A 24,589-nucleotide genomic window follows, 5' to 3' on the forward strand; every position below is an offset into this window, starting at 1 on the left:
TCCAGGCCGGGCACCTCTGATCTGATTTCTGCCCTTAGGACACTCTTCAATTTCTATTCTGTTTTCATAAGTATCCTGGGATAAATCTCTCCACCAGGCAGGATCCGGCTTTGTATCCTTCTAGTACCCAACATGACACCCGGCACCGAAAAGTTGCTCAGTGAAAAGATGCTGAATAAATGAATGAATCATTTTTTTTTTTGATTCTCCTAAATGATTTTGAGGACACTGCTCTCTGATTTCCAGGATGTGCCATTTGAAAAGGGACTCTTCATGTTGGAAAAAGTTTTCTCCTAGAGTTTTAACTTATACAGTCTTAAAAAAAAAAGAGACATAGTGGTTCCCAACTGCAGAGATTGCGCTGAGCACTTCTACCATTTCCTTAGACTTGGGGCTTACAACTCTGTCTGCTCAAACCAGCACGTGATCCTCTACCCTCTCCACCTGAATAAACAGATGGAAATGAAATGTGGGACCAAATGCAGCTGCTGCTCTCTCCTCCCGTCTGCTCCCCATCTCTGATCCTCCTGCTTCCCCATGGTAAGGCCCAGGCTCTCATCCAGAGCTTCCCTGACTAAGCTCTATGAGATCCCAGAGCCACTTCATGGGCTGGAATCTGCCTTCTCCTGGAGTCCGACCTTAACCTTCTCATCACGCAGGGTGTGGCCCCATGAAAACCCACCTGCTGCTGGCTCAACAGTCAGGCTTAGAGTCCCTTGGTTCATATGATCTGATTCCTCTTTCATCTTGATGTGAATCAGAAAATTGACATTTCCAGACAATTACAAGAAGGAGTGGACAGAACTGTCCCTTGCCTGCCCAGTTGTATGAAATGGCCTCGTCCTTGAAGAGAACGGTCCTTGCTTGAAAGGGGTGGTGCTTTCCTCTAGACTGGCCTACTAGCCCCACCCAGATGGGTCCCTGTACACTTTCTGTGGGTTGGCAGTCTCCCGCTGTGTCCTCTGCCCAGCTGGCAAAGCCCAAACAGCAAAGGCACCATGAAAACCCACATTTTCCCAAGGTTGCAGCTTGCCTCCAATGTGAAGTCTTGATGCCGGCATCAAATTGCACCCGAACGGAGGAGCTCCATTCCCTTTCTTCCTCCTTTGTCCCCACACTTTGCCCTGTGAGTTCCCTGGAGCAGCTCTGGTGGAGGGCAGTTCTGCTCCTCCTGACATGTCCTTACATAAGCCTGTACCCTGCCAAACCTTTCAAGGTGTGAACTCCTGATTCAAGGGTGGGGTTCTGTGACGTTCTGCTCAACAAACAAAACACCAAAAACGTGTTAATTTTGGACGCATTAATAATTGTGTAGTTCATAACCTCGTGGACAGATAAACCATCACTCAATGGAAAGGAGTCAAAGAAATACTTTGTACAGTAATGACGACAGGTGTATGTGCGCCTATGGGAGAGAAGCGGTGACTGGGGATGGGGACGCTTCAGAAAAAGAAAAAAGAGAGAGAGGGAAAAAATGAAAGTCAAAGCAGCAGAAAGCTTATATTTTGCAGGAAGATCTCTACAGCTGATACTTTCAAACTCGTGTTTTACTACTAGCCTAGTAGGAAATACCTTTTACTTCATCTCGCAGGGTGATGACACACACATAACATGCATGTATAAAATAGAACAAAATAAAACTGTGCAGAGCTAGCTACAGGCATGGGAAACCCGTTGCTGTTATACATCTGTGTGTGTATCCGGGGACTCCCCGCGAGCAGCCCCCAAGCCCACCCTCAGGCCGCGTCCCGCTCCCGCGCTGGGGTCGGGTCACTCCCGCCGCCCCAGCCAGCAGGCTCCACGGTCGCCGCCCTGGGCGGCCGCCTCGCGCGGGGCTGGTGGGCGGGCTGGGAGCCGCGGGGGCGGGCGGGACGCGGACGGTGGCTCTCGGCCGCAGCACTTTTGGTGGCGGTTCGGGACACGGTGCGGGATGGAGACGGACGAGCAGGACGCCGTGGCCGCCTGGTGGGACATGGTCCTACGGAACCTGAGGTGAGTGATGCCGCCGGCGGCCGGGCGCCCCGCCCACCCCGGGAGCGCAGGGACAGCTCGGGCTGCCCAGGGACGTGGCAGAGGGAGGGGAGGACGGGGCAAGGGGAGGGAATGGCCGGGCGTGACCGGGGCGCAATGGCCCACCTTGGGGCCCGAGGGCGGGCACTGTGGCTCTCGGGGTGGGGGGGGACAGGCTTCGGAAGACCCAGAGCTCTGTGAACCCCGGGGCTCTTTGGACAAATCTTTATCCTCAGCCTCAGCCTCTACCCTGGTCAGCCAGACACATGGGTTTTACTTTTTAGGAACTTTTATTCCTTTGGGGTTTCTGAAATAGAGATTCCAGAAAGATGGTTCAGGTTCCTGTAAGAATTTTTTATCTGCCTCCATGATTTTACTAAGATGCAGGGCGGATTTGAAAATTAATAATGACAATAATAATCAATGTCATAGTCTTGGATGGCATCCTTTTAGACCAAGGGCCTAGCTGGTAGATGAAAAGCATGGGAAAGCCAGCTCCCTGACTGTGAGCTCTCTGGCGAGTATTTAAAGAACAACCACCCCTCCACAATGCTGAAGGTGAATAATACTAGTACATTGAAACCATAACCTGGCATTACCTGTGCCAAGTTCTTACCTCCTTTAAATCTGAAATGTCTATGGCAGTGGCTTTTTCCATTTTCTTCCTCTCATGAATCCTTGGCTTAAACAGTAATCTAAAAACTACCTGAATTGAGAAGCAAAACATTACCAGTCCTGTTTACAATGAAGCCAGGTTTTGGTTGGAGACCGTGGGCCCAGGAACTTGGGTTATCTTGTTTTGTTTTGCTGGTGTGGGAAGGTGTTGGCATTTTGGTTTACCTTTCTTTTTGCTATTCCTTTGGTTTTGTTTAATTTTTGCTGATTACAAGATATCCAAGAATCACATCCAGACACAGGAGATTTCACTTCAAAATGTCCCAGTGTTGAAGACAAACACCAATCTTTCTTTTCTCTTCTGGCTGTAGCTCAGGGCAGGGAGCAGAGCGCAGCTCTCCCCTGCCCAGCAGTGCGGCCGCACCCCCTTTCTGGGTCGGATCTGACTACCAGTCAGATATCCTGACTGACTGCACTTTTCAAGTTTCACATTCACGGGCCTTACCTTCCTGATACAGCCAGTTGAAAAGCTGGCATTCACTGCCTTTCTCTTTCATGCTCTCTGTAGAGCTGGTGGCTGATTATTTAACATTTATCTGGCAAAGAATCAAAGCTGGTTCATACTTTTAGAGAACTTTTTTGATAACAGAATGGGAGATGAGGAGTTGGGGACCCTCTATTATTTGCCTTACTAATTACTAAAAATTAAGCCTCGAGAGATGCTTCCTGAACAAGTAAAATACTAGCGCATCCCTTCATCTGAGCAGAAAATTACTGATCTAATCTAAGATGTGCTGAGGCTGAGGCGCAGACTGATATCCAGCCTCCTGGGTCCTTTTTGTTTCTTGCAGCCAGGTTTGTTTCGGTCAGCACACATTCATGGAGGGCTTGCTGTGTGCCCTTTCTTTCAGCTTCACCCTGTTGCTCAACAAATATTTGTGGAGCTTATCCCTGTGCTAGACCCGGTGGAAGGTAAAAGCAGCATTATATGCCATGTGGTTCCTGCCATCGGAGGCCTATGATAGAGTTGGGAAGACAGGGACAATGGTGGGAAAACAATCAGAGAACAATTAAGGGTCAAACTGAGGCCCTGATTATAATTAGTGGGAGGGGTGAAAAGAGAAGAAAGGTCACCATGGGAAGATCTATCTAGAGAGGCTTTGACAAAGAAGAGACACTTGAGTGGACGTAAAGGAAGGGGAAGATTTGGTTGGGAGGAAAGAAGAGGGGATGATACGGATGTTACGTGGTGATCAATACATGTTGGCTGAACGAATGAGCACAGAGTGTGGGGGAACAGCCTGTCTTAATATTTGGAATAGCTATCTTGCCAAATGTGGTTAGATGTGGGCTTCCCAATGCTGCTTTGCAGACACCTCTGAGCATAAAGCATGAATGATTTGCTTTGTAGCAGCTCAGATTCCTCCAGGTTTCTCCAATAAGAACTGTCCAGTTCGGTTCTGTGGCCCCTGTGAGATACTCTATAGTTACAGCCACAGCTGATCAAAGAGCAGGCAAAGGCACACCGGGGCACCAAGTGGCTGTTGGATGTGGCTGGCTGTTAGCGGGGAGTGGGCTGAAACCGCATCCTCTGCTCAAATGCGGTCTATTAGCCACTGGTGACTTTTGATCCCCTTCTGATCTAGGGAGAGTCAAATTGATAAGCCCCTAGTTAAAAGAAGCCGCTGTGCATTATTGATGCTCCAAGGGGTCCGGTCACTCTGTTCTCGTCCCATAGCTCTTCTCACAGAAGAACCTTGAGCTATTTGAGAGAAGTTCCTGTATGAATTATTCTTTAAAAACAGAAACATATTTCCTTCTATTGCCTCTGCCTCCCAAGCACCCTGCTGCCTTCAAAAGATAACTTAGCAGGATCCTAACAGGTACGGTAGCCTGAGTTCAGAGAATTAGGAGAAAGAAAGCTGGAGCCGGCTAACTGGAAGGAAGCAGAAGAATTCAGATTGTGTTCAGTTCTGCCCGGTTTGGCTTGACCTGTGGCTCCAAGGGGCTTCTCTGGGTTTTGAATTTTTATCTCTAAAATCAGAACAACAATGTCCTCTCCTTTATCCCACCTGCATGGAGGCTATTTTAAAGTATTATGCAACAGTCATTTTCATTTCTTTCTTGCTGATTTCATGAGTAGGCAGCTCTCCATATCTGATGTATTTGAAGAGCTCTTCATCACCCCTAGGCAACGCATCTTTTCCACTCCCTGCAGAATTGCTGGAAATTCATCAGAGATTCCTTATCTTCTCTCTTCATGCCTCTTCCAAACACATATAAGCGTTCTGAGTTTTAAGTTATTAACACTTGGAGGGAGAAATTTTTTTAGAGGTCTTGTTTCGATACGTCAGTATCTGAAGGCTTCTGAGAATACAGGAGCAGGAAGCGGGAGAAAGTGGGAGGGGGAAGGGACTGAGAGGGCAAGGGTACAGAAGGAGAGAAACAGCCTTCTCTTGAAGAGCTGAAGTTTGCCAGAAATCAGTCTTGTTCTTGGGGTGTAGTTTTGCTTCATGGATGGCAAGTTGAACTTACCAGGAGTGTGAGAGCGCACTGGAGACCATCAGGGAACTCTGTGGTCAGACAGACCTGGGTACACATGGCTCTGCCATTCACTGGCTTCGTGACCTTGGGAAGATTACTTAAAGCTTCAGTCTCCCCATTGGCAAAGTACAGGTAATAATAACTATCTTCTAAAACGCTTCTGGTCTAGCAGAGAACCAGGGCAGGGGAAACAGTCTATCAGAAATGCTGTCCAGTTCCCTAACCTCACGATTTGATTACATTGAGCTGTCTTCACATTGACTGCTCACAGTAGAGAAAGGGATTTATTTAATGGATGATGTAGACAAAAATTGGAAGCAGGAAGTGGTGACACTGACTTCCTGTATCCCTCTTTTCTCAAAGGTAGGAGACAGTCAACCCTCATGAGATACGGCTGGAGACAGAGGTGGCATTAGTGATCCCTCATGGACAAATCATAACTTGTCTGCTGATGCCTCTCGGTTTGGGTGATTTGTGTCACAGGGAACAGTGGGATAAACAAGATATGCATGGTCCCACTATGTCCCACTCCCTGACCAGGCCCCAACCTGCTAGAGCCATCCTCCAGGTCCCCCCCTGCCCCCCTGCTCCATGGTCCCTCTCAACAGGGATGTCACAGCAGAAGTGGGGGTTTTCTCTCATTGGCTCATTTCTTCCTAAGACCCAGCCAAAAGAGTGGGAATCTGATGACTATTTGCTCTCTGCTTTAGAATAATAATAATACATACATACATACAAGACTGAATTGTGATGATTAAAAACTGGCAACTGTGAAATTGAATCCTGTTTCCTGATGCCTTTGGGGTCCAGCCTTGGCCTTCTATGGGCTGCAATGAGGGAAAAGCCTGACTCTGGTGCACCCACATTCCCTCCCCTCCTGTCTGGTCACACTTAGGCTTTTTCAGCAGCTGGTTGGGGCCCCGCTTTCATTGCTTTCCTCACCTGGTTGTCCTTTAGTGCCCTGCCCAGTCCTGACCTGCCCACATATAGTTCTGTACATGCTTAAATGCCAAGTTACCTGGAATTCCCTGCATTAGTCTCAGAAATTTGATTTGGACCTTAAGAGAGAAAAATAAACCAAGACAGAACCTGGACTAATTCTGAATCCCTTGTTTCACAATATCTTGCAGATCTATTCCACACTGCTGTGCAACACTCAGAAGAAAAATTGCTGCTCAGTACAACAGCTTTTGTAGTAAATCACTAAAAGAACACATTTTTCCTCCTCTGATGGACATGCTGATTTTTTTTAATTTTTGTACGTATTTGTCTATATATTTTTTTCCCAAGTAAAGAATTCACTATCCTTAAAGTTGTGGTACAACAAAAATGACGTCAGTTATAAAATCATGGCTAGAGTTAAATGGTCTGAAACCTGTTTAATATTGACTTGGGGTCTAGCATAAGTCCTTGCAATCTGTTGGAGATAGAAAGACGGCCTTGTAGGTAGCATGTCCATTTAGCTGTCTTCAAATCAGCTATTAATATGGATGTCTGGCTGTATTCTCTGCTGTTTTACTTCCTCTTATTACCTTTATCCCTTGAAAGAGAGAGCGAGAGACGCCGATGGTAGGACTCTACATTCCCATGTTTTTTTTCTACTGAGTCCTATGTTAGTCAATGTCCTGCATCGTCCTCTGAGCACATGGGTAACGCTCTCACCTGTTCCTCAGGTGTGTGTTTATCCTGGACATTTCATGGCTTATGGCTAATAACTAGGTTTCACTTAAAAACGTATCGCTTGACAGTAGCAGAACACTCATTGTTTCTAGATCCTCTTTCCTTTTTAGGGGAATGGTCTCCCCGGCTTTTAGCTTGAGATAAGGATTGAATAAACTCTATTAGGAGCTACTACGCTGGTGCTGTTTTAAAAATCTAGCTTCAGATGGTTTTTGTTTGCAACTCTTGTGAACTAGTCCTGGTTTAGAAAATAAAATACTTTGCTAAGAATTTAATGTAGTAGCTTGCAACTGAGAAACATGTTAACCACAAGGCTAATTACTTTTTTTTTTTTTTTTTTGATTGTAATGAAAAGACCTGGAATTTGATTCTGGGAGTTGATAATGATTTCTACTTTCCAGTCAAAGCACCGTTTCTTGTGGATTTAAAGGATCCAGAGTTAAAGATGCCTCACACGGTGAACTTCTATATCAAAGTTGAACCTGGAGTGATTCTGGGAATCTGGTAAGTGCACTGAGTGGACACTGGGTTGCCTGATGAACGTGGTCTTCATGGTACAAAAGCAAGGGTGAGCGGTGCTGTGTTACTTGCCTGTGGAGAGGATGGTGTTCCTGGGACACCTGCAAGCTGCTCCATACACCTTCCCTTTGTATTGATATTTGACCTGCTTGAATTTGCTTTTTAGGAACTTTACTTTGGAGTATGATGACTTTTAGGGGTTTCCTTGTGCTTTGGGTCTTTCACCAGGTCTGAAGGATCTGACCCCAGGCCCCCCTCCTGCTTTGTTCCACACCACCCTTCCCACTCTACTCCAGACCCACTGGCCTCCTTGCATACCAAGCCACCTCACAAGATCCACTCTGTCTGCAACATTTCTATCGCTCTGCTTCCTGTTACTGCCTTCTGCCTAACTGCCTACTCATCTTTTGGGTCTCAGATTGGTCATTTTTTGGGAAGCCTTTCCTCGTCCCCATTTTAGGCATATGTTAGTGGCAACCTGTGCGTGTCTTTTATGGCATTCATTCCCACTATAATTAAATAAATGTTTGTGTGATTATTTGGTTCATGCTTTTCCTCCTTACAAGCTTATAAGCTTGTAGGTGACTCTGTTGGTGGGTTTTCATTGCTTAGCACGATGCTTGGCACAGAGAAGGCACTTGGTATCTATTTGTCAAATGAAGTCATGAGCATCTATTGCTATGCTAATCTCAATATTTGCTTCAGTTTTGTTCTACTACTTATTCTTGGCTGCCAATTTTCCAGTGCCCTGTTTTACATTTCATCTCCCTGAGTTTAAACGTGTGATCACAGAATGTCCAGGAACCAACACGGGCTCACATAACTTCCTCCTAATCTGCAGGGAGGGTATAGTTCAGTTAAGAGCGGTGGAATTGGAAATCTTTGTATTCTTTGCTCCTGCCCCATTGGTCCTTGGTTTGGTGAGCCAGCCGTCTAGCTGCCACGCTGCCCGTCTTCTCAGTACAGAGGCCCTAGGGTTTGATGTCAGACTTGCTGCCCCTAAGGACTGAGAGGACTGAAGACTTGTCATCATGTAGCCAGTTCTCCAAGTCACCTTATGACATGTCATATGGCCGTGTTTATATTTTCAGGGTTCATTCATTGGATTAACAAGGTGGAAGAAGTGGAGCTCAGATGGGTTTTTAAAATCACAACGTCGCTGGGTTTCTTGAGTAGAAGAGCTTAGTTTCAGGCTAAAGTTCTTTTCTCCTAAACTGGTTTCCCTTTAAATTCTTTCCAATTTATCTATTCAGCCAAACCAATAGCAGGTGATAAATATCTATTACGTATCTTTTACTTGTTTCCACTCATTGGACTGCATTTACCTAAGAATTGTAGTCTTGAAAGATTATTAGGTGTAAGAGACAGGAGAACTAAAACAGTACATGGTTAAAAGGGGTTGTCTCTGCATGGGAGAGGTCAGGCAGAGCAATAGTGGTTTTCATTATAGATCATTTGTGGTATTGTATTTTAATTTTTACCATGTGCATATATTACAGATAAAATATATATATAAATTTATATAAAATAGTTATCTAAATAAACATATCTATCTATCTATCTATCATCTGTCTATCTGCTTGAGGTAAGGAGTGTTTCAATCTTTGGCAAGGACAGAGAATTCTTCTCTCTGTACATGTTTGTTAAAAACTTCCCTTGCTCTTCAGGCACACAGTTCCCAGCATCCGGGGGCAAGATGCTCAGGGGCAGGACCGTTGCTGGTATGAAGCAGCCCTTCATGATGGCAACCCAATTATTGTTTATCTTCATGGCAGTGCAGAACACAGGTCAGTGCCTTGCCCTGGACTTTTTTTTTTTTTAGAGACAGAGCATTTCATCTGTCAGAGAGTGAAAGGCAGGGCTCAGTTTTCAACTCTGTAAGCATGCCTCTACATATGTTTTCCCTTTGTTTAAATTTGAGGGTGTTCTGGCAGTGCTTCTCTTTTAAAAAAATCTATATATTCTATGTGTAGAATAATGTGGATCCTTAACTGTGAGGGACACCACCTTCTAAAGTGTGGATACTGATTCCAAAGAAGGCAATGGTTCCTTAATCCCCTAAGAGTATCTGAAATGATAGATTAAACCCATGGATGACCGGAAAGGGACCAGGCATGAGATATGGGAAAAGGAAGAGCAGTTTCCATAGCAATGATCTTTTCACCAAACTATGTGAAGATTCCTTTATGTAGCACGAATCCTCTTAATCAAGTATGAACTCCCTACGAGAGTTCACCTAGAATCCTGACCACGGGGACTGGGAACCATCTGACTAATTCTAGCCTAGAACACTGATGCTTCATCTTCCTCTCTGTGGTCCCAACGTTACTTTGTAACAAAGAACACCTCCCAGACGTCTGCCTGTCCTTTCATGTGCTGCCAGAGCCTTCGGTGGGCCTGTCTAATTACGGTGGGTGATGATTATCAGCTCTGACTGCCCCTCTTCAGTTTGGGGGAGGCATGCCGTGCCTCAGAGACCCACAGACCTTGGAACTCTGTCTCTGGAGAGACACTTTAAACTAAATGGCAAGTTCTGGAATCTGCCCCTTGGCCCCCTTGCCTATGTCTCTTTTTCTCACTATCTTTGTCAGACGATGGCTTCTTCAAGACTTGCTTTTGCTCAAGGGGCTTTCTTGAGGTATCCATTTTAGAGTCACATTTACAGAGATTTCCTATGGATTTAACATTGTTCCACATTGTTCTGATAGTGCAAACTTGGGCATAATACTTATTTAAAGGACCTTGTGGTCCCACATTCATGTCTGCCCTTCTGTGAATCTGCCATTTCCCCAGTGATCACATCGTTACTGGCTTGGGGCCAGCCTCAGCTTCCTCCTGTCTCCTGCCCAGAAGTCTCAACATGCTATCAGCTCAACATGCTGAGCTGAAAAGTAGGCCAAATGGGAGGTTATGAGGAACCTTGTTAAAACAGTAGTTCTAGACTTGGGGTCCATTAAGATCCCTCAAGAGGCCATGGACACCATCACCAAAACGGTACATAAAATTTAAAGTGTAAATATATCTTTTTTTCCTCTGGGAAATGGGTCCATCGCTTTAATCACATGTTCAAAGGTGCTACATGACCCACTAAAGTTTAAGAAACTTGGCTCTAAGACAAAATTCAAATGGTTTTTGAATCCGCTGTCTTTTGAATCATCTTTATCTCTGTTTATTAATGTAGTTAATAGAGTGTAGACAGTATGGATCTTTTGGGGAAAACAAGGGTTTCTTGTACCTGCTGGACTGTGAGTCTCTCCATTTCACGGCAAAGAGGACAGGGTCCAGGTAGTTCTCAGTTTGATGAACATGACTATTTTATCCTTGGTTCTGAAAAGCCACTTCTGGAACTATTTTCCTTAAGCTTCCAAAAGTATTTTTAGAAATAAGTTTTGCTGTGTAGAAGGGTAAGGAGATGGATTCAAATGCTTATTCATCAAATGCTTATGCTGAGAAGCACTAGCGATCTGGGATCCAGCACTCAGAGGAACGAGGCAGCAGTGAGGAGCCATCAATCATTCACCTTGACACATCCAAGTGGGTTGTGACACCGAAAAAGTTCCCTTTCTCCTAGTTATTTATTTCTCTAACCTGAAAAAGAAAGGTGTGAGATCAGATGCCAGCAGTATGATAGCGATTTTTATTGAATTTGTCATCCCAATTCCTAATTTTCGCTCTTTTTCTTTTTTTTTTTTTAACCTTCCCTACAGGGCAGCTTCTCACAGGCTTAAATTAGTTAAGGTATGTCTGAAGGGGCCTCAGGGCACCGATTTTGTCTCCATTTATTCTCTTCTGGGCTACAGCCATAAGATCTTCCTCAGCCCTCAGCATGGTTACCTACGGAGAGCTCCCTGGAGTGGGTTGGGTGTCTGGGGCCCCAAGTCCCACAAATGGACTTCTCTTCTTGCATTGACCATGGGGGGGATCAAAATAGATGTGAATATCTGAGTACCAAAACACTTTCACGAATGTATTACCTTCATCACCAGACGGAATTGAAGACATGTGTATTGTTTTTTCTGAGGGATGTGAGATGGATTGAGAGAATATACTAAGTATGAAAAGTCACTTCTACAAGAAACAACCTTTTTTTTGGTGACACAGGATAAAGACATAGAATGTCTGCTTTTAAGTCATTCAGGCCCTGGCTCCAGCTCCATAAAAGATTTTGCAGAGGGGGATGGTGGCCATGTTTTTTTCTCTCCTTCCTTGCCTGCTATATGACTCCAGTTTGCTGGGGCAGCCCCTGCATTTCCAAGTGTGAGTGAGATGGCAGGCTTTCCACTGAGCCATTCTGACTCAGAGCTGGTCAGGCGAGCTACCTGTTTATCCCCTCCCACACTCTAGTTAGTAATCTCTGCCGCAGGTGGCCAGGCGACTTGCCCAGTTATTGACCACAGAGTATGATCTCTCCTCCCACGTGGCAGCTCCCACCTGGCTCTTTCCTGCTTTAACAGTATAAGTGGGGCTCAGAATCCTGCAAGGCCTTCTTCACCCTCCCTCCCCTGTTCAGACCGGAAGCTCCTCTTTCATCACTGCCTTTTCAGAGCTGACTCTGGCGGAGCAGTGCTGGGCTGGATGCAGTTTTGCTCAGGAGAAGGATGCCTATTAATTGTTAGGTTTGCTTTCCATCCTGCATCCTACTCTTTGCACTTCCCACGTGGGATGGTGGTGAAGCTGGTATCTGTGAGAACATGTATTTTTTTTCTCCTCCCACTCTTGGCAAAGCTGAATTGAATGTCTCTCATGTGCACAGAAAGGAGAAGAGTTGGTGTAGGTGTGAAAAGTAGCCAGATTATCCATGTGGTAGTTGGGACCCGGGGAAGATAAGACTCCTTCCCCTGGGCAAATTCTGGATACGACTTACCAGTCATCCGTCATTGTTTAGCAGCCTGACCAAACTTCCTTAGCCCTTCATTTTCTCCTTTGGATAGGTGATTTCTTTTAAATAGTATTGCTACAGAAAACCTGAAGCATTTAGTTGATTCTTCTTTGGGAATTTTTTCCTAGAGATAAATTCTTAGGAGTAGGATCTGTTGCTATTGTTGTTTTTGCGTTGTATTGTCAAGTGGCCCTTCAATTTACAGCACCACAGACAACACACAACATTCCCATCTCCCTGGATGCTTAACCACCCTGTTTCTGGATAACTTTTTTTTGGAAGGGGATGTAGTTTAAATGGATATTAAAAAGTTTCATCTGATTCCTCATTAATAGTTCAATTTGTTTTTAAAAGTTCCTAATGAGATTTCAGCACCCACATCTACACTGAGGGACAGGAAGCACAGCATTTGGACATATACAGACCCTGGTGTGAATCTTGGCTCTGCCTCTAACCATTTGGGTGACCATGAACAAGTTACTTAAGCTCTCCAAGGCTCTGTTTCTTTATTTATAAAATAGGGATAATACCTACCTTATAACTATTGTGAGGATTTAGTTTTAAAAGTATCTGCATGGTTAATTTTGTCTTTTTCTCTTTCTTCTCTTTGTCTATCTTTGTAACTCAGTTCATTTAAAATTATGTTTTCATATTCTTTCCTCATTTATCTACATGGGGCTTGGCAGTGGTGTCACATATTCCTGCGATCTCTTTATTTTTGATTGGTATTACCTCTTTATCTGTTTATATTTAATATAAGTATCTTCCCATTATTTGATTGCTTCTACTACAATTCTGTCGAGTTCTTATTCTCAAGGGAATTCTTAAAAAAGGTAATTCCTATGTACCAAGATATTTTAATACGTCATCTCATGTAATCTTCCAACAATCCTGAAGGTAGCTACTACAGTTGTTCAGTTTTCAGAATAATATTTACATATTTAAATGTTAAGTGGCTTGCCCAAGGTCATACAGCTGGGAAGTGGCAGAGCCAGAGGGTGACCCAGGCTGTCGGACCCTGCTCTGCCATGCTGCTTTCCTTCCTTCCCAATGAGTCTGAGCTTCTCAAGATTGAAGTCAAACATCAGTTTTCAAAAACAGACCTTCTCCCTACCTGTTAAACCATCACAACTAGGGTTCTGGAAGTGTGGAGGATGTTATACCACCTTTTCTGTTTACATCTTCTAATGAAAGTGATAACAGCTCCTTTGTCATTTAGATGCTGAGTGATGGTGGCTTTCATGTCTTGTCTGTTGACTACAGAGGTATGTGTTAAGAACAGTGTACAAATATTTTACAAGAAGCGGGAGGCTTTTGAGAACCCTCACTTTGGGGGTGGTGCTACTGTGTTTGCATTTCCTTGCTGCCAGGGTTCGGGGACTCTACAGGTCAGCCCACAGAGGCGGGACTGACCGCAGATGCTGTATGTGTCTATGAGTGGACCAAGGCGAGAAGCGGTAACACGCCCGTGTGTCTCTGGGGCCACTCTCTGGGAACAGGGTAAGTGGGGCCTGAAGATGGGTCCTTATGTGGGTCCTTGGGGAGTTAGGCCGCAGTGAGCAGGGGAAGGAGCACTGATCTAGGAGACAGGGTCTTTCTCACGTCCTACATGTGCTGGAGACCTTGCCATCTCAGTGGGTTCGTTTGTAAAACAAGGGAGGGTCCATGTAGATCTATGGTTATCTGTGACAGTGAAGCCCATTCCAGAACTCTCCTTGAGAGTTTTAAAGAAAAGGATTCTTAACGTAGATTCAGTGGAACCCCTTGAAATCCTGTGCAAAATTTTGTGTTTATGTGCATTTTCTAACCAGAGGGTTCAATTTCTATCAGATGCTCATACTGGATGTTGAATTTTGTACTATTTACTTGACTGTTAAATCACTGCTTCACATATGTACTAATTTTCATTGCTTTACAGAGTTGTAACAAATGCTGCCAAAGTACTAGAAGAGAAAGGTACTATAAAATTCTTACATGGGATAATTTCTTGGCTTGAGATGGGAAACTGAAAACAGTCAAGAGACTATTGTGCACACTTTGAACACAGAGATACCTAAAGCATGCCAACTTTAGACAGTTTCTGATAGTGTAACAAACTTTTTTTCTCTGTATTTAATGTAAAACAATGGCTGCTTTTCAAGATTATGACATTATAAATAAATACTAAGGAAAGAGTTAAAATTACCTGTGAAAGAGCCCTCACTGTGAAGTGATAATAAATGTTATTATGGAGTAATTTGGATTACAGGAGAGGAAAATAATGCATTATGAAATAATAGGCAGGGCTTGCTTTCTGCAGCTCTTCTTACATAATATTTGTCAGCATTTCTCAAAGCATGCTGAGAACTGCCTGTATCAGAATCTCCTGGGAGTGCTTTATTAAAACACTGGTTTCCCGGATCCTAGCTATTTTCATGAATTACAATCTCTATAAATAGAATAAGGTGATTTTGATGTGCATTAAAAGTTTGTAATCTCTTGCACTATGTTCTCAACTTTACTGGGCAATACAGGTCAGGCTGAGCTACGTAAACATTTTAAAGCAAGTCACCTGCTATACACAATCTTAATTACTTATGCAAATAAACATTATTTCAATGCTCCTATAAACTCATAGCTCTCTGTACACACTTCCTTCACAATGTTGACAATGCTGCATTATTTGAACTGAATACTCACATAAATGAATGCCTTACTTCCTAGATAAATGCAATGACCATGGAACACTTTAATTCCATTTACATCCTCAACTTATGAACTCTTGCTATGTATTTTAATTTTCTCTACATTACACACTCCATAAAACATTATTATTCTTACGTTAGAAAGTCAATAGATTTACTCTTTTCTTTGCTCTTTATTAGTGCCAGCATTTTTGTGTTTCCATCTGGGATTTTTTATTCTGCTTATCTGCTTGTAGGAATTCTCTGTTTTGGTCTGAAAATTTCTTTATTTCATCTTCATTTTGAAGAATATTTTCACTGGGCATAGAATTCTAGGTTGGCAGTAACTTTATTTCAATATTTAGAAGATGTCATCCATTTCATTCTGGCTTTCGCTGTTTTATTAGGAAGTCAGCTGCCAGTCTTACTGTTGTTCCTTGGAAGATAATGCTTACTTTTTCCTTTCGCTGTTCTTGAGATTTTTTTTGTCTTTGTTTTTCAGCAGTTTTTCTGTGATTTTCCTAGGTGTGAATTTCTTAGTACATATTCTGCTTGGGGTTCATAGCACATCTTGAACTCTGTGGCCTGATGTTCATCTAGTTTGGAAAACTCATTGTATCCTCAGATATTGTGCCTGACCCATTCTTGTCTTCTCTCCCTCTGGGACTATAATTATATGTATATATATTTTGCTCTGTTCCCATGTCCCGTACGTCTCCAATGTTCTTTTCTGGGTTTTCCACACTGTTTTCTCTTTGTGCTCTAGTTTATTTTCTTTTGATCTATTACACATGTTCACTAATTCTTTGCAGCTTATTTCTAGTCTGGTGTTTAACTAGTTTGATTTTTAAATTTCAATTAACTTGTATTTTTCAGTTCTAGAATTTCTGTTTGGTTACTTTTTACAGAATTTATAGTTTTCTGCTAAAATTTTTCTTGCCACTGATTTATTTAAATTATGTGTCTATGTATGTAATACATGTATGTAAATATGTGTAAATAATTTTAGATGTGAGAATTTTAGTACTTTAATATCAATACAGTAAAGCTTTAGTAATTAAAATTTTAATACTTTTACTATTTGTTGTTTACTATAAGTTATTTTAAAGTCCATGTGTAACTCCAATATCTAAATCTTTTGTTGATCTGTTTGTATTATTGGCTTTTTAAAATTTGGACACGGGTACCATTTTTGTCTTTTTTATGTCTAGTTATTTTTAATTAAGTGCTAAACATTATTTATGAAAATTGTAGACATAATTTGAAGCTAGGGGTGACGTTATCTTCGTCTAGACTTTATTTTTCTCCTGAAAGGTGGTTCCAGTACAGGGAGATCATCTTAATCCTATCAGACATAGAGCTGATTGCAAGCTGGCTTTCAGTTTTTATGAGGGTTGGTCTATTTCTAGCTCACCATTACTCCCAACGTGTCATCCTTTGAGGTCACAACAAAAAGTTTGAGAAATTTACTAAGGACCTCCTCCTTCTCAGATCTTGAACTCTAATTTTGTCCTTTGGTCCTGTGAGAATGCTGAAAGTTCTGTCTAGTTCTAAGCCTCAGCCACCATTGTAGGTTTCAAAGTTTCAACTGCTTGGAAGGGAACGGCAGCTCAAACTCCTGGCATTTTTCTTTTGGCATTGGCTCTCCAAAATCTCACCGATTTAGTAGTCCTCAGGTGCTTTCAAACATAGAAATGTACATACACATATCCCTATCTGACACACATTTTCTAATTGTTCTCAGAGAAAATGTTGGCCAAAACAACCTACTCAGCCTTTGGCACATTCTTAACAACAGACTGCACAACATTCTTCCTTCCTACCATACTTTGCTTTCTTAAATTATCCAAGCCATGAAAATCTGGTTGTGTTTTAGAAGGTAGTGGTTTGCAACTACCATATGCATAATCTTGTGTGGGTGTGTGGGAGCTTGTTAAAAATGCACATTCTTACCTCCCTCATCCCCCTGAGATTCTGACTTCTGACTCAGTAAGTCTTGTGTGGGGGTCCAGGAGGAATTTGCATTATTGATGAGCTTCACAAATGCTTTTGATGCAGGTAGATCATGTACTAGACCTTGAGTACCCTTTATTTAGGGAAGGTGAAACTTAAATGATAGGAGAGTTATTTCTTTTTTTTTATTTTCAAGGATCCCCAGTTGATGCTATGGTCCTGGAAGCTCCGTTTACCAATGTGTGGGACGCAAGTATCAATTATCCCTTGTTAAAGGTGAGTCTTTTATTCATCTTCACAAGATGTTCAAGTGTTTCCATACACTTACGTTTATTAACTACATTCCTCTTCTTAACTAGTTTTATATGTTTCTAAGTTAATCTAATTTGAGACAGGTTACTAGCTAGTTACCATTAAAGAAGGGCATAATGGTTTTTGGATTTGACAATCTTTTTATTTTCTTCTAATAGATTGAGTAACTTATTAAGAGCCAAAGCTTTATCTCTTATCTTTTACAATTTTTAATAGATACTTGATTTAGGTTTGTTATTATCTTTTTTTAAAGTTCAAACCAACCTCTCATGTATCATTTTTGGCCCTGTGAATATCAGCCATTTCTTTCATAATTTTATAAGAAAGTCTCTAGAGAATTCAAGGAAGCTACCAAATGGTTTCACACAATACCCCAGGTAAAGCAGACCACCTTTCTAAGATAAAGCATAAAAAATTAGGTGACAAGATGTAGTTTTTTTAAATCTGCCATGTAGATTAATGTTTACTTTTCAAATTGATTATTTGGCTTTCTTAATTTCAGGTTTAGGTCAGGTTCTCCTAGAGCCCATGGCAGGGATTTGGTGTGTGTGATTTATTGAAAGAGTACTCTTCAGGGAAGCCCTGCAAGGTCACTTGAATGAGGGCTGTAGGATAGGGAAGGGGAAAGAGCAGAACAAGATGTGACTTCAAAATAGTATGACTTTACCTAGACTCAGGTAAAGTCTAGCTTTGGCCTGATGTACATGGGACTCTTCTATTTGTGTCAACTGTTCTTAGTTCTTTTGCCTCTACTTTCTTGGTTTCTTCTGACTTGGCAGCTGTGTCTGAAGCAGAAAAGTGGTGTTGACTATCAGGCTTACCTCTCCGAGCCTCCCTTTTCTCTTGGATCTAGACCACTCAAGACTCCACTGCCTTGGTAGATCTCTGACACCTTCAAATAAAAGTTTTTAAAATATCTTTTCTAGTTTTTCTAGCGAAAGATTTCCAGCTTCTTTGGCAGAAGATTTGGTCTGTAACAATTCCTGTATTATTAGAAGTGGGAAATCTCCCATTATTTTGAAGTTTGGAATTTAATTTAAAAATGTCGTAACACCTTAGTTTAATAGGCACTGCAATGGTCTAGAAGTGTAGCGGTCTGGCAGTATCCTGCCATCGTTAAGAACCATGCCTCTGGTGTCAGACTTCCTGGGTTTCATTTCCAGGGCTGTCCTATAACAGCTGTGTAACCTTGGGCTAATTGCTTTTAATGTTTTGACTGCCTCATCTATAAAATGGGGTATTAATAGTCTATTGAAGAGAGTTGTAATAATTAAATGAACTAATATATGAAAAGCATTTCTAATAGTGCCCAGCACAGAGAAAGTACTCAGCAGCCCTTAGCTATTTTTATTATCAGTGTAGTGTCATGACTCTGAACATCACTGTTGAATAAGAAGGTGCATGTTGTATGAGACATACAGATGTAGTAAAAGTCATAAGTCCTTACCCTCAAGAAGATTCCTGTCTAGTGGGGGAGTAGGAAATTAATGGGGGATACAAAGTAATGATAGGGATTTCCACATGTCACTTTGGAATCAATTTCATTACTCAGAATAGGAAGGCAGCATGATGTAGTGGAAAACAGCATAGGTTACGGAGCCAGAAATATCTGGGTTCAAACTTGGCCTCTGCCACTAACCAATTATGACCTAGGTAAGTTATTTTTCTTCTCTGAGTTTTCCCATTTTTATAGAATGGGATTGATGATGCCCACTGCATGGGGTTGTTACAAAGATTAAATTAAGTAAAATAATCTATGCAAAGTAGCCAGCTGCTAGTAGACACCCAACAAATGCATGTTCTCTTTCCCCACTCTTTGTATTACAAAATAGACTAAAGTAAGTGTTAGGGGAGGACCCAGCATAATAATTTCAGGGTAGGGCGAATTCCAGGAAGAGAAGTCTTGTGTGCAGGTGTGGTTGACGAAGACTTACTTACAGATTGATAGGACCTAAGCTTCTTTCTTGAAGGTGAGGGAGAGCAGCTAGGTAACAGAGGGAGATTGTGAGTCAAGGCACATGGCTGGAATGGGGCAATTATGTGTTATTAGATAATCAGGAATCACATAGGCCTTCCATACAAGATGTTTCACACTCATTATCCTTTCATATCCTCACAGTGACTCTGTGAGTTGGGCATCACTGCCTCAACTTAGAGCTGAGGGAAATGCAGGCCTGGAGGCTTAGAGGCTTGCTCGATTGCCACATATCCTATAAGAGGAACTGGGACCCAGTCCTACATTTTCTAACCCCAGGCAGACAGATTGGCGGTGCACAGCTTTTAGAATGAAAGATTGTGGCCAGATGTGGATGGGATTGCAGCCAAGCTAGGAGGTTGGTTTTCCTTTAGTAGATAGTATGGTACCCCCCAAAGCTCTGTAATAGCAGATTTCATGTAACTGGTATTTTAAGAATATTTATCTGGTGGTATTGCAGAACAGAGAGGGGGCACGGAGACCAATTAGGAGACTGTCGCTGTGGTCTGGGCTGGAGGGGATGGTATGACCTCTGAGTCTCACAGGGCACCAGGCTGGTGAGGAGTGAAGAATACGGGAGTAGATTGACTTGGGCTGGCTTTCTTCTTACTCCTTTGGAATTTGAGATGAATTGCTAAAGGGCCTCTCTTATTGAATTTCCCTCAGAGGAGTCCTGATTCCCGAAGCAGTGGGATCAGAAGACAAAGATAAAAGAAAACAAGAAATTTTGCCCTTAGAATGGGTAAAAGGAGCAGAAAAGGAAGAAAGGGAAGGAGAGGCAATGTTGGGATCTCCAGACAGTACCTGAATTCAAATCATTTGCTATGAGACCAGGCAAAAAATGCAGAGCAGACAAAGCCCTGAAATCAAGGAGGTTCCAACGCACACTGAAGCAGAAGTTTGTCTTTACCGGCCCCGACCTACAGATTCTGTACCCATGTTCCTACCGATTTCCCTACAATGACATGAATTACTTTTTAAAATCAGAAAAAAAGGTGTTTTTAAATTTTTTTTCAGTTTATTATATTTAGAAAGTTACTATTCTCTATATTACTATAGCTCATAGTGGGAGACTACAACAAATAACATTACAGCAACTAACTTAATTTCTCCGTACTCATAAAGTAGCAGTGATGTGCATAATCTAAAAATGGCTTCTACAGTGAACATAATTCTATTTAAAACTGTGAAGCTGAAGTTTATTGGCCGCAGCCTACCGATTCTGTACCCATTTCCTTCCCCAGGCAATGTCTCATTTACTACATTTAACCCCCTCCCGTTCTTCCCCTCAGGCACAACAGAGGAACATATGTAATGCTTTGCTGGTCTTTCCGCTTTGCAATCTATTCCAAGGAATAAAATGTGAATGACATCCAGTCACACTAAGATGAAAACGACTGATAATAGCTTAGAGTGTACACCAGGGATATTTACATAATAGGTTCATTCTACGCTTAGCAAATATTTATTGAGTGTTTATTAGGTACCAGAAAATGTCCTAGGTTCTGGAAATACCACAGGATGTAAGAAAGCTGTGGTCCGTCCTCCCATGAAGTTTCTATACTTGCTGGAGAGACAGACAGAAGACAAGTACACAATAAGAGGAGTTTTAGTAGTAAGCAGTGCTGTGAAATACAATAATGTGTAGGGAACGACTGGGCGGTAGGAAAGATGCGACAGCTGGTTAAAGGAAAACCTTTCTGAAGAGATATGTGAGCTGACTTGCGTCAGGAGGCAGATGGCAGTCAAGGGCAAGGGCCCTGAGGCGGGGTCCAGGCTGCTGTGTTGCAGCAGCAGAAGGCAGCAGGGTCTGGAGGGGGACACGGGGAGCCGCAGTGATAGCAGGTGAGGCTGGAGAGAGCGGCAGCAGCCAGACTGTGTCCAGCCTTGAGGGACAAAGTGACACTTGGGTTTAATCCAGGTGCCTTTGGAGGACGTGAAGCAAGAGTACAGGATGTGATTGGCACGTTAAAACAATCACTGGTTTCCCTATAGCAGGGTGAGGGTGGAAGCAGGGGGCCACTTGGGATTGTTGGTGCAATCCAAGCAAGAGACGAAGGACGGGCTAAGCTGACTGATAGTGGAGATGGAGAGAAATGAATGGATTTGGGATACCGTTTGGAGGTAGGATTGAAGTTTGTGACGAAGATGCACTATTGCTCAGGGTTTCTGTCCTTTCCTCCTTTTCAGTTGAAATGGGCATATAAACCAATTTACCTATTTACTTTAATCAAAATATGGTAAAAGCTGATTTAACTAGCATTCCATTTACTGGAATTTACCATTAAAAAGGAAATTCAGTATGTTTAGAATGGTAATTGGCGTATTTAGAGTCCTGTGGTCGTTGTTAAAACCTAAAATGCCCTTTAAAACATTGTAATATTAAGTTGTATTCAACACTTTATAATGTTCAAATACTTTAAAACCAATTATCTATGTATTGCTTACTTTTATCAGAATTTTTGACTAATCAGAATATTCTATTCCCCAACTAAACCAGTTAATTATGTTCACTGTAGAAACAATTTTTAGATTACGTATATCATTGCTTCTTTAAGAATACGAATAAGTCAGTGGTCCTGTTTGTATTTTTTTAAAAAATAGAAAGTAAAAACAACAAAATGTTAACAGTGACAGTTTATGGATGTTGCGATTATATGTGATTTGTTGCTTCTGTGTTCCTTTCTGCATTTTCCAAATTCCCTATAAAGACCTATTACTTTGAAAATCTTAAAAGTTTTGTTTTTTTAAAGTTTATTATATTTAGAACGTTACTACTCTCTATATTACCATAGCTCATTGTGGAGAACTGTAACAAATGACACAGCTACAGGCCAAGTTTTAATTTTTTTCTTTTAAAAAATAGATTTACCGGATACTTCCAGGATTTTTACGCACACTTACGGACGCCCTGAAAAAAGACAATCTAGTCTTCCCTAATGATGAAAAGTAAGCTAATGATGAAAAGATGCCCATTATTGTATTATTATATCTGTAGGATTCTGGGGGATAACTATCATGTGACTTAGAGTGGGTGGGTAAATGAGAAGTCTGAAAGAGTAAATGGGAATTCTTAGGTGGGCACTAGGATTTGGGGTAATGTAGCCACACATTTTTAGTATTTGATATTTTCCTCATGACTGACTGGATGACTTCAGATTCAGTACTTTCTCTGATGTCATAAAGGGAGTTATCGATTTAGGGCCTATCAGGACCTTTTAAAGGGCCTGACATTCTTTGGGGGTCCTTGACTGCTAGGCCTCATTCCCCATGTAACCAAACCCCATCTACAGTCCAGCCTACTAACCTGACAGCAAGTCCAATGACTAGAATTTGGCAAGTTACCCTCACAATTGGAGAATTTGAATGCCTGCAAATAGGTAGTTGTCATAGTATTTTTTCTGTTTCAATACACTTGAGGGATGTAACATTCTCAGGAGTTAACCGTGAGTCACGGATAGATGGGTATCAGAATTTGGAGGGGATAGGGAAGTATTGTTTGAGAATGTCACTGGAGTGAGGAACAAGCCATTCTTCATGCCATAGCCTTTATGAATTACTGAACTGGGAGGCTGACAAGGAAGCTAATCAAACCCGTTAACTGTATGTCCATCCTGTGCATTTATGGGGAAAAGGAAATAAATAGCCACAAAGCATTTTCTTTGATCTGTGGTAGTTTTTGCTATTTTGGGATTTTGAGTTATTTTGTTTTCTTTTATAGTCCTTTTAATGAAAATATTCCCAATATTATGAAATAAGGTGGAATAAGAAAAAAAGATGAGGTTCCTCTAATTCTGCACAAATTTAGCATTTCAGTGTTTTTCTTCAAAAATCACACAGAAGTAGACTGAATTAATGAAATACCTAATTAAATTGTGTGAGTAAATAGAAGAGGGAGAAACTTGCCTAGAGGAAAAAAAAATACTATGTGAAGTTCATTATATATGAGGTTGTTATTCCTGGGAGGGAAGGAAAGACAATTCTTGTATTTGGGGCAAACCACGTTTTGCTAAAGCTTCAACTTAGAACAAGAGGAGAAATCCCAGTGCGTAAGTCTTGAACTGAATGCTTTTCTTCCTTTTTCCTAGTGTTAAATGCCTGTCTTCTCCCCTTCTCATCCTTCATTGTGAGGATGACCGTACGGTGCCTTTGGCGTTAGGAAAACAGGTAAACTGAGAGCTCAGTCCTGAGACATACTGTACTTATTTTACCATCTTCTCTTCCAGTCGAACTTTGATTAGAGCCCAAAGGAAGGTCTCTGACATTATAAGAGATTCTCCACACCGCTAAACAGCCACGCTGCCTGGTGCATCAGCATCAGTACCTTACACTCCTCAGCTCAAAGGAGTGTTTGTGGCGGGGCCTGGTTCCTCATTTGGGGTCTGTGAATCTACAAGTGAGAAGATCCCAGGCTGCTACGGAAACCTCCATGTCATCTCTCCTGTAGTGGCTCTAAAAATGGGGATGTAGTTTCTTTTCCTTTAACCAGGGTGGGTCCATCGCAATTCCTTTTCCCCTTGTAGGGTGGTGGGGGCAGTGGAAGGATGAGGTGCCATCAGTATTCTACATTAGTTGTGCAGCTTTCAGTTCTTTAGTTGCAGAGGCAGCCAGCTGAGAATGTGGAGAGTCCCCATATTTCTGGCTTAATGGGACTAACTCCTAAAATTGGTGTTTCTGCCCTGTTGGGAAAATTAGACTAGAAAACAGCTTTGACTGCCAGCCTTTGCATCTGTCTTTCTGTCCCTTGCAGCTCTATGAAATCGCACACAATGCATACAGGAACAAAGAGAGGGTCAAGATAGTGACGTTTCCTCCTGGCTTCCAACACAACTTGCTTTGTAGATGCCCCACACTGTTAAAAACCGTGAGGTAAGAGTTGCTTTGCTAACTGTGATCTTCTTCCCTTAAAGGCAATTACGGTTGCTCTGGCTTACTTAGTCCATGAGATGGCGAAAGTCTGTGAGCTGATCTAGGTTCTCTTTCTGCAGAGATTTCCTGAGCCAGCAGTGGGCATGAGGTCTGAGAGAAGTGGAAATCTTCAGCGAAGACTTAGTCCAAACAGCACAATCCTTGTACTGGGCTGTTTGGATGAGTGGAAGTCCCTGGCATTTCTACAAGTTACTTGCCACTACAAAGCATGGATGCTGGGCGGTATGGAATGTTCTCATTTAGCTTATCATAGTCTACTTTATGGAATATGTTGAAACTTCACTGTGGAGAATGAGAACTTGGTAAAAATTGGATCCCATCTAAAAATGTGTAGTTACCAAACATACTGGGATATTTGTGAATCAGGTGGTCTTTGGTTTGGGTGTAAAAAACAGTGTAAGAAAGGTGCTCCAATGTAGTTATATAACTTGTATTTTAGTTTGATTAATTTAAATGGCATTAAAAAGTTCCAAGCAGTTTTCTTGCTTTCTGGATAGCGTTGGGCAAAGT

The 24,589-nt window shown here is 42.1% G+C and overlaps 2 protein-coding genes across 2 annotated transcripts in view; one reads left to right on the forward strand and one right to left on the reverse strand.

Moving 5' to 3' along the window:
* Window positions 1-1,585: 1,585 nt before the first annotated feature.
* On the forward strand, window positions 1,586-24,508 carry ABHD12B (abhydrolase domain containing 12B). Its single transcript, XM_019725678.3, has 13 exons — window positions 1,586-1,992; window positions 6,300-6,427; window positions 7,251-7,353; window positions 9,036-9,155; window positions 11,076-11,106; window positions 13,467-13,512; window positions 13,618-13,747; window positions 14,166-14,203; window positions 17,060-17,139; window positions 22,017-22,099; window positions 23,239-23,317; window positions 23,901-24,019; window positions 24,139-24,508. The coding sequence occupies exons 1-13, from the start codon at window positions 1,931-1,933 to the stop codon at window positions 24,164-24,166; spliced, it is 1,047 nt and encodes a 348-aa protein (XP_019581237.2). The 5' UTR covers window positions 1,586-1,930; the 3' UTR covers window positions 24,167-24,508.
* Window positions 10,513-24,589, reverse strand: part of PYGL (glycogen phosphorylase L) — a 49,455-nt gene continuing 35,378 nt past the window's right edge. Inside the window, exon 21 of the mRNA XM_019725677.3 lies at window positions 10,513-10,956. Coding sequence (XP_019581236.2) covers window positions 10,944-10,956 — 13 coding nt within the window. The 3' untranslated portion in view covers window positions 10,513-10,943. The remainder of the gene's footprint in view (window positions 10,957-24,589) is intronic.

The sequence above is a fragment of the Rhinolophus sinicus genome, chromosome 3, assembly GCF_057876585.1.
Source record: "Rhinolophus sinicus isolate RSI-liver-muscle chromosome 3, RSI-T2T, whole genome shotgun sequence".
In the NCBI taxonomy this organism is placed as follows: Eukaryota; Metazoa; Chordata; class Mammalia; order Chiroptera; family Rhinolophidae; genus Rhinolophus; species Rhinolophus sinicus.